We start from the raw sequence: 14,582 nt of genomic DNA, 5'->3' as shown, positions 1-14,582 counted from the left end.
AAGCCATTACCTATGGTGTTGTAACATTAGTTGACAGAAGTTGGTATAAGGATAAAGAATATTAAAATATCATATTCAAGAAGACTACGAAATTGCAAACTTTTCCTTTAAATTAAGCAAATGAAATCAATGTTATTTGGATAACAAATGATAAATACCTTTGTTTTATATTAGTGTGTGCTCTATGATTCAGTTTATTAGCACTAATGTGTTGGTGAGAAAAAAAGTAAGTCAAGATTTATACATTATTAAGGATAATATATGGTGCTATTCAAATCTTTTTTATATAGTACCAAATACGTTTACATAATGAGGTCAAAATGGTTAGAAATGCAACAATTTTAAATTCAATGTTACAAAGTGCTTTGAAATAACGGACAAGACAGAAACACATCAGCAAACAAAACAGACTACAAGAATGCAAAATAATACAGATTTTTTTTAAATGTAGAAAGAGTGAATTTCAGAAAAAGTACATGAATATATGTGTGTTTTATCAAAGTGCCATTTGATTTTCCATATCACACTTTAGCTAAACGGAGATGCTTTAAATGACAACAAACAGACAGAACAACTCCCTCAGATTAAACTCACCATTGGCTTTTTGAGCTCGTTGGGCTTTATGCAGCGGACGAAGAATGGCTGACAAACGCTGAGCGTCCTCATCAGCATCTCCAGAGACCGTTTGAACTGACTGCTCAGAGTCGGAGAACGTTTCCTCGTCTCAACACCCTGTGAACACAAACACACACAAATACAGTCCAGACGGTTTCAGACGGGTTCACACTGCAGCTAATATCCCTTTTTTAATGTGTACGTTTATTAATACCACTGCTGCGGATTCTACAAACAGCACTTTTGTTTAAAACTGCATTCAAACTAAAATATCACAGTGCTGCAGTTTTAAAATGAGGCTGCTCGACTTTGGTTTTCCTGCAAGCATCTTTAATTTTGATTCTATGAATCATTTTCATCTGCCTGAGAAATTTGCTGGAGTGGAACATAACCAAAGAATTATTTGAATAATCTTTGCTTATTTTTTTAATTATCAATTCATCAATTAGTAAATAAAATATGAGGTTTGAAAAGGACTGATGAATATTTAAAGCCTGAAATGTTGTCATCAAATGACTTGTTTTGTCTGAACATCACACAAACAGTCAAAGGTATTTGGGTTAGGCATTTATACCTGGAAAAATATTTTAAAATTAGTCAATTAGCAAAATATTCTGTTAATCATTTTCCTTTTTTCAACTCCAAATTGGCGTTTGAAGACTTTTTTTTTTTGCCATTTTAAATACCAACAGTTAAATATATTAAATTTCTTTCTCAAGTCAAAAAGTAAAATGCTTCATAAGTTTTAAAGACGTTCTTGCAGGTTGCTGACTTGAAGCACCAGTTTGCAGGATTTAGTCATATCTGATGTTTTTAAGTGTGCAGGAAAATCTACACAGCTGCTAGTTCAACCTAAAAACATGAAAGATCCTCTGAAGACAGACCCAGTGTTTGGTTTGTCTTATCTGGGCTTCTGTAGAAATGCAGCAAATTCAGTGGAGGATTCTCCACGTCTGGAGATATGAAGACTCATTTTAAGCTAACGAAAACACAGCAATCCTTCAGTACAAATACGAATACAAATCCATTTCAAATCCGACACCATTTCAATAATGCATCTTTGACACCTCAGTCTAAACATTTTTCAATGAGAATGACACAGGAGTTAATCTGTGGGGTTTAAATTAGGAAATTTTGCAATGTCTTTTCTGTAGAAAAACACTGTCAGTGGGAGTTAATAATGCATTTTTGTATTCACATCAGGTTGTAGTTTACCTGTCAACACTAATGAACCAAGCACTGAAGGTTAATATCTCAGATTAAAAGTACTTAAATGGCAAATTTCCTGAAAGTAAATGTTCATTTTATGTTTCAAAGACGATTTAAAACAGCATAAACAAAAACTTAAATTTTGAATATGTTCTTTTGTTCCAAATGTAATGAATGAATGATACACAAATCACAATTCAACAATCTGTTTTCAAAGGTTAATTATAAATATAAACATCTGTACAATCCAACGGAACAGCGTGGACGTAAATCATACTTTTACACTTATATTAAAAAGTGATACTTTGTTCTCCTCATTTAGCAGGTTTTTCAGTACAATGCAGCTGAGTACACCAACATCACCTGAATAATTAACATATACATATATATATATATATGTATTTATATATATATATATACATATACACACGTGGACAAAATTGTTGGTACCCCTCAGTTAAAGAAGGAAAAACCCACAATTCTCACTGAAATCACTTGAAACTCACAAAAGTAACAATAAATAAAAATTTATTGAAAATTAAATAATCAAAATCAGCCATCACTTTTGAATTGTTGATTAACATAATTATTTAAAAAAACAAACTAATGAAATAGGGCTGGACAAAAATGATGGTACCCATAACTTAATATTTTGTTGCACAACCTTTTGAGGCAATCACTGCAATTAAACGATTTCTGTATTTGTCAATGAGCGTTCTGCAGCTGTCAACAGGTATTTTGGCCCACTCCTCATGAGCAAACAGCTCCAGTTGTCTCAGGTTTGATGGGTGTCTTCTCCAAATGGCATGTTTCAGCTCCTTCCACATATGTTCAATGGGATTCAGATCTGGGCTCATAGAAGGCCACTTTAGAATAGTCCAACGCTTTTCTCTGTCAGGGCTCCCTCCTCACCCCCGTCCTTCCCACCTGACATCCCCGAATACCCCTTTTCCCATCTGCTTCTCTCCCCCTCTCCTGTTTTCTCTGCCCTGCCGGTCTCTCATCCACTCCTCTGCCCTGCCGGTCTCATCTGTTCCTCTGCCCTGCCTGGCCTGCCTATCTTTCATCTGCTCCTCTGTCCTGTCTTTCCCCTACAGCTCGGTGCCTGAGTGGAGTCTAGCTTCTCCAGCTGACTCCACTCAGGCAATCAACTATCTCCACGTCTCCCGGGCAGCTGACAATCATCTTGCTAACGACTCACCTCCACAATAAGAACCGGCTCAGCCTTCCACTCCCTGCGAGAGTATTAAACAAAGAACCATGCAGTTCGGTTTGCGCTCTAGCCTTCAACATTTTCTGTTTTGAGTTTCTGCTGTGTTTTTGACGTTGTTTTCTCCTGCTTGTTCAGTTCAGCTGCCCGGGGACCCCCACTCCTGCCTGGAACCGCCACTCCTGCCTGGATATCCCCACTCCTGCCTGGATATCCCCACTCCTGCCCGGAACTCCCCGCTCCTACACCCTGGTTTTCCCCCACCTAGCCACCATTCTCACCCCAAATAATAAACCACTTGCATTCAGCCAGCCCTGGTAGTGTGGTTTTCTGCTCAGGTCCACCAGCTCAGCACGTGACATTCTCTCAGCCATTCTTGGGTGTTTTTGGCTGTGTGTTTTGGATCGTTGTCCTGTTGGAAGACCCATGACCTGCGACTGAGACCAAGCTTTCTGACACTAGGCAGCACATTTCTCTCCAGAATGCCTTGATAGTCTTCAGATTTCATCGTACCTTGCACACTTTCAAGACACCCTGTGCCAGATGCAGCAAAGCAGCCCCAAAACATTACTGAGCCTCCTCCATGTTTCACCGTAGGGACAGTGTTCTTTTCTTCGTATGCTTGGTTTTTGAGTCTATGAACATAGAGTTGATGTGCCTTACCAAAAAGCTCCAGTTTGGTCTCATCTGTCCAAAGTACATTCTCCCAGAAGCTTTGTGGCTTGTCAACATGCATTTTTGCAAATTCCAGTCTGGCTTTTTTATGAGTTTTTTTTCAGCAGTGGTGTCCTCCTTGGTCGTCTCCCATGAAGTCCACTTTGGCTCAAACAACGACGAACGGTGCGATCTGACACTGATGTACCTTGGCCTTGGAGTTCACCTTTAATTTCTTTGGAGGTTGCTCTGGGCTCTTTGGATACAATTCCAACGATCCGTCTCTTCAATTTGTCATCAATTTTCCTCTTGCGGCCACGTCCAGGGAGGTTGGCTACTGTCCCGTGGGTCTTGAACTTCTGAATAATATGAGCCACTGTTGTCACAGGAACTTCAAGCTGTTTAGAGATGGTCTTATAGCCTTTACCTTTAAGATGTTTGTCTATCATTTTTTTTCGGATGTCCTGGGACAATTCTCTCCTTCGCTTTCTGTTGTCCATGTTCAGTGTGGTACACACCTTTTCACCAAACAGCAGGGTGACTACTTGTCTCCTTTTAAATAGGCAGACTGACTGATTATGAGTTTGGAAACACCTGTGATGTCAATTAAATGACACACCTGAGTTAATCATGTCACTCAGGTCAAATAGTTTTCAATCTTTTATAGAGGTACCATCATTTTTGTCCAGGCCTGTTTCATTAGTTTGTTTTTTTAAATAATTATGTTAATCAACAATTCAAAAGTAATGGCTGTTTTTGATTATTTAATTTTCAATAAATTTTTATTTATTGTTACTTTTGTGAGTTTCAAGTGATTTCAGTGAGAATTGTGGGTTTTTCCTTCTTTAACTGAGGGGTACCAACAATTTTGTCCACGTGTGTATGTATGTATGTATGTATATTATTGCTCACATTATGTCAGTGATAACCAGGTTTCGTCACATACAACACAGCTGCTATTATTAACACGCACAATGTAAACACAGGGTGTTATTTCTACAGACAAATGAAACAGGAGACGATACAGAGTTTGTTGGCTCATTTTTACAGCTAAATCGACACAATGTTCCCTCTGGTTTCTGCTACAGCAACCTGCACACCTGTGGAATAAAAAAAAGCTTAGGGAGGCAGAGGGATGCTGCTAGCTGCATCGTGGATATTTGGATTCAGTTTAAGCACACAGGGTTGAAATGACCACTAAAGGCTGTTGATTACCTTGGGAGCAGGGGTGCTGGGCTGCTGATAGCCACACAGAAACTGATGTCAGAGGAAAAGACGGAGCAAACAGAGAAGAGACAGCAGAGTGAGAGGAGGGGAGTGGCATTAGTGAAAAGCCAACACCGTGAGGAGAAAAGCTGGAGGGAGGCAAAAGTCACCAGTGACATTTGAAGACAGCAACACCTTCAACAGCATAACAAGAGAGAGAAATAAAGGAGTGAACAGGCAAAATGTTTGCTGGTCTCACCATGGCGACGTCGGCCTGGAAGATCTGCTTGATGAACTTGTTCTTGGACGAGTGGACGAGCTGGATGATGTCGGTGTGGAGGCTGTCTCGGTTCTTCTCCAGGAACCCTGGAACAAACGGACAAAAACAGTGAGAGGATGCAGCTGCTGCATTTAGTTTGGACATAAGACAGTAAAAGCTGATTTAACATTAAATTATGGTCAGAAAGTTTGTAAAAGTTGAGGTAGAAAAATCAAATCTGACACAACATTTTTACAGCAGTTAGCCACTGCTGTTGATGTTTGATATGTTGAAACAGTGAAACAAAAACACTCTGCAACAACATGTTGGGTCTTCAACATCATTCACTGAGTAAATCTGTGAAAGAGGAAATCATTTTAACATTTTGTTTTCTGTTGACATCAATGATGGAAATTTATGGTGGAACTCCTTTTTTCACTTTGAAATGGGCCAAAAATGTCCTAAACTTGAAAAATTCAAACCAAAAAACAGTCGTATTTCTGATTGTATGTTGTTTTGTTGTGCCTGAAGTGCTTGTAGAAAGATGATATGTGTCAAGAGAAATGTTTTAAAACATTTCTGAAACCTAGAATTCACATTTATTTTAAGGAAATTTAAGCACTTTTAGTCAGAGATGCCAACTTTCACTCTCTGGTACATCAATGTTGACAGGTGAACTACAACCTGCTTTGAATACAAAAAGCAATATTAAACTCACATTGTTTTTCTACAGAAAGAAATTTGCAAAGTTTCCTGAATTACACCCCACAAATGAAATCTTTTGTTGTTGTTGCTGATAGGTTTTTAAGCTTGCGAGTAAAAGCTGCATTATTTCAATATAACAGCAGAAATAAAACATTTAAAGAGAGCAAGTTATGCACATTTAGCCTATATTTACACGCTGTAATGCCAAAAAAATGATTTTATTTCTCTCATATTGTACATTACTGCAGAACCTCTTCTCACCTTTAAACTGAGCGGTCTCCAACCTTTTTTGCACCACAGATCAGTTTCAAGCAGAATAATTTTCTACGGGTTGCTCATTGCGCACATAACAAATGAAAATCTTTGTTTTTAATAAACAAAATGTCTTTATTTTATTGCTAAATATGTATTTACTTTTTCTTCTGTCTCAGCATCGAGTCTCTCCTTCTTTAAGGAAGCTCTCCAGAGACGTTGGTTTTTAATTTATTTTGGCCGAGGTTAGATTGATGGCTTCAAACACCCTGCAGATTCCGCTGGAAATAAACTAAAGAATAAAACGTTTTTGTCCTTTCTGTGCAGCCTGGTACTAAATGACCCATGGCCCGGTGGTTGGGGACCACTGTTCTAGATAAAACGCAGTTTTAGTTCCTGTCTCTCTAAGGTTGTCCTCCTGAATAGCTCAGTGTGCTCTGATTGGTCGGGTATCGTAACCTCACATCTATCAATGTGGGGATGACCATTTACCAGAAGCTGCCATAGTGAGGAAACAACGGTGGACTGAGAGGCAGCTCCTCATTCTTTGGCCAAACTAACTGCTAAGTAGGGATTATGTGGTACATGGTGATGTAGATAAGAAGTTGGAGAAAAGCTTGGACTTGAAACAAGGTGTTTCAATGTCAATGTCAGATTTATTTATATAGCATTTAAAAGGCCTATGGCCAACCAAAGTGCTTCACAGTAAAATAAATCATCAACAATACAAAAACAACCTTACAAAGTCAGATAAATTCTGGGGCTAGTTCATTCAAAGACTTAAAAACAAATAAAAGAATCTTAAAATCAATCCTGAACCTAACCGGAAGCCAGTGAAGTGAGGAAAGCTTTATGTGCTCACGTTTCTTTGTCCCGATTAGGAGACGAGCTGCTGCATTCTAAACAAGCTGCAGATGGTTGAGTTCTGACTGGCCAGTGCCGACGTACAGGGAGTTACAATAGTCCAAGCATGATGTAATAAAAGCATGGATAATTTTTTCTAGATCAGTCCTTCATAGATAGGGTTTGACTTTGGCTAGAAGCCAAAGCTGAAAGAAGCTAGTCCTGACCACTGAGCTGATCTGCTTGTCTAATTTAAGCTCCACACATCAATAATAACACCAAGATTCCTGGCCTGCGATTGTATATAAGGTGCTAGTGGGCCAAGGGAGTTGGCAAAGACCTGGACCAGGTCAGGGAGACCGAACAGGACAATCTCAGTTTTATTTTCATTAAATCTTAAGAAATTTAAGTTCATCAATGTTTTTGTATCCCTCATGAAATCAAACACAGCATGAAGAGATTCCTTAGCAGGGACCTTTAATGGCAAGTACACCTGCACATCATCAGTGAAGCAGTGAAAAGGAATATCATGCATCCTAAATATCAACCCCAGGGGTAGTGTGGGGAATATTCATTTCAATCTATCTATCAAACAATCATGTTTTAATTCTATCTTTAGTTATAATCCATTTAATCATAAATCATCATTTGATCACATCATGTAACCAATCATATATTAATGTGCTTGCAACTTGTATTAACCCTATAATCAAATATATTAAAGTGCTTATGAATGCATGTTTGAATTCTAGCTCTTAACCTGGAAAAAGTGTTGATCTAAGCAGGTTGTGCAGGTTTCAACGTCTAACTTAAAGGAAAGCGTGTTTAAGGTAAATGCTTCATGCTCCACTTGACTAAAGGCTTGTGGTTACAACTGACCTTTCAAAGAGCTGAGGGGAAAACTCTTCCCCCTTGCTTCAAACTGACAAACTGAAATAAGAATAACATCTAGGATGGCAGTTTAGCGTGGACAGGTGACAGTTTTAAAATAAAAGTGAAGAACATCCGTTAAAACTATGCAATACCTGGAAGAAAGAGGGGGGTCTGTGGTTACAGAGATGAGCAACTTGTTACGTACTCACAGAGGACAGAGACAGGGCAAAAGGTTCAAACAACAGCTAGATGTTTAAACAAGAATAAAAGTTAAAGTATTAAACCATAAAACAATATTGAGGAATTAAGATTAAAATATAATGTTCATAAGAAAAATACTTAAAAGAAAATGTAATCAACAATGTCTTAAATTAACAGTAAATTGGGGACAGGCATAGAAATCTTATATTAACCTATGAGGATCCTAGATTAAAATAGGGATAAAATCAGATTAATCTGCCTTATACAAATAATTAAATTATTGATATTGTTGTACTATTATTAAATATAAAACTTAATAAGCTGAATTAATAAAACTCAAAGCTCAGCATAAATTGAGCAAGAAGCTCAGACCTGTGGTCTGCAGAAAGCTGAGTTGTAGTCTGTGTAAAAGTCACAGGAAGCCACACCTCAGGCAGGCACATACACACACATGCAAAGTACTCTCAATACAGGGTGAAGACGGCTGTGGTTGGACGAAGACTGAAGACATCCGGCAGTGTGAACCAATCAGAAGATAACACCTTCTTAGTTAAAAACTCATGTAATAGTTTAGAATTCACTCTTTGTTGCGAACAGCTGCATGCAGAGGAATAATGTCTTAGTTTACTCAATCTGATGTCAGCTAGAACAACAGAGAGTCTGCATGCATGCATTTCTGTACTATCCAATGCGTTTTTACTAAATATTCTTAAATGAATATTTTGACTCTGAGTCATCCTTGTCTCCGAGTGTTTTTCCTCATTAACAGTACCAAAGAATCTGCTCTGACAGTAGCACACAAAGGGAGAACAGTAGTGGGCCCAGACTTGATCCCTGCGGGACACCGCAGGTCAGAGGGGCCACTGAGGAGGAAAACTGCCCAAACTGCACACAGAAGGATCTATCTGCGAGGTGAGATTTGAACCAGTCCAAAGCAGTGCCTTTAATGCCTACACAGTGCTTGAGGCGAATAGTGTGATCCACTGTGTCAAACCCATAGACTGTATATAAAGTGGACGTAGCATCTGGCTCCAAAATTGAAGCCCACTTGGAAGTGTCAAAAACTTGCAATATCATGCCATCCACTAGGGTTGGCTCCAAAAAGCTTTTGCTCCATAGACCCCAATTCATTTTTGGAAAAAATAAAATTTGATAGACTGATTTTCTACAGCTCAGGATTTTTTCCCCGTTAGTTTTCATGGTCAAAATGAGAGATCAGGTGGCCGATCTTAAAATAAATCAATACTGAATTTTAAATAAATCGTTAAAGCTGGCGGAGCCAGGGGGCGTGGCTATACTTGATTGACAGTCCCATTGACTGGTCCTGCCCCGAGTTGCTCTCCGGTCCAGTCTGTTTGATGACGCTTTTTACATCACTGGGTCCAAAAAATCCAAAATGGCGACCAGGAAGTAGCAAAATCCGGGCTTCATTTTCTTGGCGTCGAAACCAACGGGTGACGTCACGGTTAGTTCACGCCTGGTCAAAGCCCACTGTTAGGTCTAAAAGAATTAAAAAGGCACAACTACCAGAATCAAGGTTTAGAAGGAGATCATTAAAAACAAACAAACAAAAAGAGATAACAGTTTCAGTGCTATGAAGAGGTTTAAAACCAGACTGAAACAGTTCACCAACATTGCCCTGTTTTAAAAAAAGGCAAGTAAGGCGCAAGAGAATACCATGATACCTTGAAAATTTCTTGGCCTCACCTGGAAATAAGGGGCAGTGCATTGCCAAGTGCATAGGGGTTAGAAGAGACTAAAGAACAAGAAGTTTTTGAAGTGTCCCCATAACTACTTTTGGTGTGGACTTGTTAAGTTTACACATCTTTGATAGAGAAAGGGAAAACCAAGCAAGCATTATATGGGCTCTTTGATGCATGATCCAAATACCTTCACAAACATGAGAAATAAAATAATCACACAAAACGGCCCAAATGAGAAATAAAAGGACAAAATCATAAAATGAAAGAGAACGCACCTCTGGTCTCGTAAAGTACGACTCCGGCAAAGTGTTGGATGCCAAACTGGGTTTCGTAGCTGTTTTTCGGAGGGATGTAGTTGGAGTTGAGCTTGTGCTGTGAGTTGAGCTTATACAGCATCGTAGCATCTGTTCCCTGAAGATAAAGAACCACACACTAGTGTTTGTTTGTTTTTAAAGCTGATGAAGTCAAATGTCTTTACAAATAAAGGTATACATTAGATCTCATAAATGGGCCAAAACTGAACCAGCATATCAATAAATCAGCGTAAAAGCAAACCAAGTGTACATATCCACATATTCTTGTGGAAGTTATTTATTGTCCTTCTCTTGTATTGTACCTTAGGAAACTTGCTCTCTTCATCAATGAGGGAGATGATGTTCATGGGTTTGTTGGCGATCATGTCCAGGGCGTCCTGGTTGTCGGTGAACTCGATGTGCTGCCAGCTGATGTCCTCCAGGTTGTATTCCTCCTGCTCCAGCTTGAAGACGTGTCGAACAAAGAACTGTTGCAGGTTCTCGTTGGCAAAGTTGATGCACAGCTGTTCGAAACTGCAGTGAAGAGAGGAAAGAAAGTGTTGAATTAGCAGGAAAAACACCGAGTTGGATAAATGGATAATTAACAAAAGCATTAAAATACAAATGACCTGTTGACAAAGAAGTTCTCAAAGCCAAAGATGTCCAGCAGCCCGATTGACTTTCGTATGATGTTGGTCTCAGAAGACGGAGGTCGGAATATGGCGGCGTTGATCTTCTCCACTATCCAGACAAACAGCCTCCCGTAGATCCCCTGATGATAAAACACAAATGAATAAAAACACAAACAAATTTTGCTAATACAGAGTTACTCACCGTGTCCTACTTGTGCTACTTACTCAGCATCAATGTGCAAAACTGTCATTACATCTTCATGGCACAATTCACATTAATGAGGCTATTGCAGCTGTAAATTTCACATTAACTTTGCACTTTTCACCCTCCGTTGTAGAGATTCATGCTAAGAAGCAATTAGCATGAGCTCCCTACAGCTTACCAAAGAAAGCTGTTTTTTATACGAGTTCATTTAAAAATTTTTTTTCCAAGTGTAGCTGAAAATAAACACAGAAATTAGCCATCTGGACATTGTTCTAATTATTTTAGTTTTTACTGAGCATATGGAGAGCGGGGCTTTCAGTCTGGCTGCTCTTGGTCAAATCTACAACTTGATTTTTAGGAGGTAAAACATCATCTTTGGATATCACAGCTGCGCATTCACTAGTTATGGTTGGACAGTTGGGATTACTCTTCTCCACAAACACATTTTCCCATCAACAAGTCTTTGCAGCAACAGTTTTCATCCTCAGAGAGCGCAGGAACACCACCAGTTTCCCAACATGTGCAATCTTTCTAGATGTCCTGGTCTCTTTCTGTATTCTCTTCCATCCTAACAGTGACAATCAGCCTCACAAACTCATAACCGACGGTGTGTAGATGAATACTCCAGTGTTTAGGTCAGCCAGTTAGCAAAGTTGCTGGTTAGGAAAATGTCCGTTGTAAGATGCTAATTGTGTGTTTACCTCAGTCAGACTGAAAACAAACACTAAATACGGCCTAGAAGCTTCTTTTATGCACCTCCTCTTTTCCTGAAATCTCTACAATGCAGGTGAAGAGTGCAAAGTTAGCAGAACACATAGAAACACAACGATCACATTAAAAAGAAAAAAATCAGGTTGAAATAAACCAGAATTCTTCTTTCAGAACAGACTTCTGTAAATCTCTGAAGATTTAGCTTATGATTTCAGTTGTTGGTCCGCATTTGTATAGCATCTGTCTTTTAGAAGTTAACACAAATGAGAAAAAATAAAGACTAAATACAAACAAAGGTGAATAGAAGAAGTAAAACAAACATGTAATCAGCTGGTACAGACAGATGAAACATAAAATAAAAGTATCACGACAAAACATATCAAATATAAGGTTTAAATAATGTTCTAGATGTTTTCTGTCTGATCTGAACAGGAAATCTTTCAAAGTCACCATTCCGAACCTATAAATAACCGGCCAAGGCTCAGAAATATGTTTTACAGCAGGCCGTTGTAATGCTGAAAGTCAGAAGCAAAATCTTCAAAGAACCTTACAGAGACAGTATTTGGGTTCATATAACTTGGTACCAGTTTCAGCTCTGCGTGATGAAAACCAGTGACTCAAAGTGGCGTTCATGTTTACATCTTCTGCTGAGAAATCTTTCTCTGAAGCAGTAAAACTTCTGTACCTTAACGAAGGCATCCCTGACATCCAGGCCTTGCTCCACATTGAGCGGCGTCGCAACACTTTCACCTCGTGTGATGAGGGTTCGAGTGGTCAAACACACCATCACATCTTTGGGCTCCACCTATGACACCACGACAAAACAAGAAAAACATCAGTGATGGGCAGAAAATGGACGTTAATGTCAAGCAGCTTCATTTTTCTAAGACAGAACACTGATAGTCCTGCATCTTCTTCACTGCAATAAACTATTCATCTGGCATATCAATGTGTAAAAACACAAGATGGAGAATAAGCCACATTTGTGTCTAATAAGACGGTCACTTTGTCAGAGTAGGTCAATACAGAGTCAGATATATATATATATATATATATATATATATATATATATTTTTTTTACCATAAATTAGTCATGTTTTATATATATATATATATATATATATATATATATATATATATATATATATATATATATATAAAGACAAAACTAACTAAAAAGAAAGAAAAAAACAGTGGCCACATCTGCGGATTGTACTTAAAATCAATCACAATCTTTTAAGTTATCATTTATTAACTGTTTTTTAATTTTTTTGTACATGTAGCTTTGTTGCTAGGGAACAATTTTCATGTTAGTAGAGGAACTTTCAGGTAGCTCAGTAAAATGGCTGAAGAGTCGCCTAAGGGGTCAAAAGGTTAAAGTTTGAGGCCAACTGGAGAAGATACAAAAGGTTTTCGTCTTGGAAAGATGGACTCCAGGCTTTAATCACTGCAGGTTTAGAACAAAAGTTAGATGCTGAATGTGGCCCAGAACTGGAATGAAGATGGGGTTGTAAATGTTCACATGGTTTAAGAATCAGACGAGGAAGAATATGGGTTGTGAAAGAAAGATTACTCCCTCCCCTTTCTAAGGCCATAATGGCCTTTAGAACCTTGGATACTGTCTATTCTGATGTGACTCAGCAGACTAGTTGTCTCCATATTGGTCTATAATCTAAAGCTGACCTTCTCCTAACTACAATATAAACCCGAAGATCAAAGGAATCCTCAGAACTGATGCTGGCATTGCTTGCATGTACTGCTGCTCTGTCGGTGTCACTCCTGACATCAGTAAAGATTACTCACAACCTAAGCCATCTGAGACCCCAGTGTGAACTTCCACAACATGGGTTGCCAATCAAATCATAATGTGAGTGATATAAACATTACATATAAACTTAAACAGTGTTCTTTTTTGACAGTTTGGTCAGTATTTGTCCAATACTTCTGTCACTGAGACAGGAAATGCTCTTTCAAGATACATTTTTACATTGAATTTTTTGCACAAAGTTACTTTTGTAATGTTGAATACACATCCTATGGTTGATATATAATGAATTAGAATTTATTATAGAGCATAGAAACACTCATAAGGTTTAAACCTATTTACAACGAGTTTGTGTTCACTATGAAAGCTGTTACATTTGTACGTCTTCTTTGGGGGAGAGGAGACAGGAGTGAGGTCTCTTCCCTGATTGCAATGATGTACTTTCATTCTCCATATTGTTAATAATATTATAATCATGGACAACCCAACAGTGTCTTTGTTGTATTATTCAAGGGTGGAACCAATCCGTTACATTTCCACAAAACACTGAGAGAACAGCATGCAGGTAGCAGCATCTTGGGCTCCAACTACACGTCCATGTGTCTTCCAAGTTGGGCTGTTGTAGCGCAGAAATCATGCAGTTTAAACATTGCTTTACATTGTTCAATGCAGAGATATTGTTAAATTTAATCAGGCGATTAATACAGCTTCACCACTTATAGATCACATACACTACCGTTCGAAAGTTTGGGGCCACTCAGAAATGTCCTCGTTTTTGAAAGAGAAGCGGTTGTTTACAATGAAGATAACAATAAATGAATCAGAAATACAGTCTAGACATTGTTAATGTGGTAAATGACTACTCTAGCAGGACACAGCTGATTTTTAATGGAATATCTCCATAGGAGTACAGAGGAACAGCAACCATCACTCCTGTGTTCTAATGCTACATTGTTTAGCTCATGGTGTTGATTAGAAAACCATTGTGTAATTATGTTAGCACATGAATAAAAGTGTGACTTTTCATGGAAAACATGAAATTGTCTGGGTGACCTCATACTTTTGAACGGTAGTGTACAGATACAGTTCACTGATACACACCTCCATGAGTGAAGCAGCAGTTACCAGGTCGGGAGATCTCACCACCACACAGGCGTCCAGGTTGTCATACGTTCGAGCTGAAGGGAATCAGAAAGATCATTATTTTATTTCTCACAGTTCTGACACATATCTCTGATGTCAGTAT

At 38.5% G+C, this 14,582-nt stretch overlaps 1 protein-coding gene across 1 annotated transcript in view; it reads right to left on the bottom strand.

Annotated features, from left to right (window-relative positions):
* Positions 1–14,582, bottom strand: part of LOC110967763 (unconventional myosin-VIIa-like) — a 95,750-nt gene that overhangs the window by 46,567 nt on the left and 34,601 nt on the right. The window contains exons 11-17 of the mRNA XM_051937378.1: positions 14,438–14,514; positions 12,257–12,376; positions 10,653–10,795; positions 10,347–10,557; positions 10,006–10,141; positions 5,154–5,260; positions 595–732 (exon numbers count right to left, since the gene is read on the bottom strand). Of these exons, the coding sequence (XP_051793338.1) occupies positions 595–732; positions 5,154–5,260; positions 10,006–10,141; positions 10,347–10,557; positions 10,653–10,795; positions 12,257–12,376; positions 14,438–14,514 (932 nt within the window). The remainder of the gene's footprint in view (positions 1–594; positions 733–5,153; positions 5,261–10,005; positions 10,142–10,346; positions 10,558–10,652; positions 10,796–12,256; positions 12,377–14,437; positions 14,515–14,582) is intronic.

Source organism: Acanthochromis polyacanthus, chromosome 17 (genome assembly GCF_021347895.1).
Source record: "Acanthochromis polyacanthus isolate Apoly-LR-REF ecotype Palm Island chromosome 17, KAUST_Apoly_ChrSc, whole genome shotgun sequence".
NCBI classification, from domain to species: domain Eukaryota; kingdom Metazoa; phylum Chordata; class Actinopteri; family Pomacentridae; genus Acanthochromis; species Acanthochromis polyacanthus.
The sequence above is the reverse complement of the archived record's forward strand: the minus strand, read 5'-3'. Positions and strand labels throughout refer to the sequence as shown.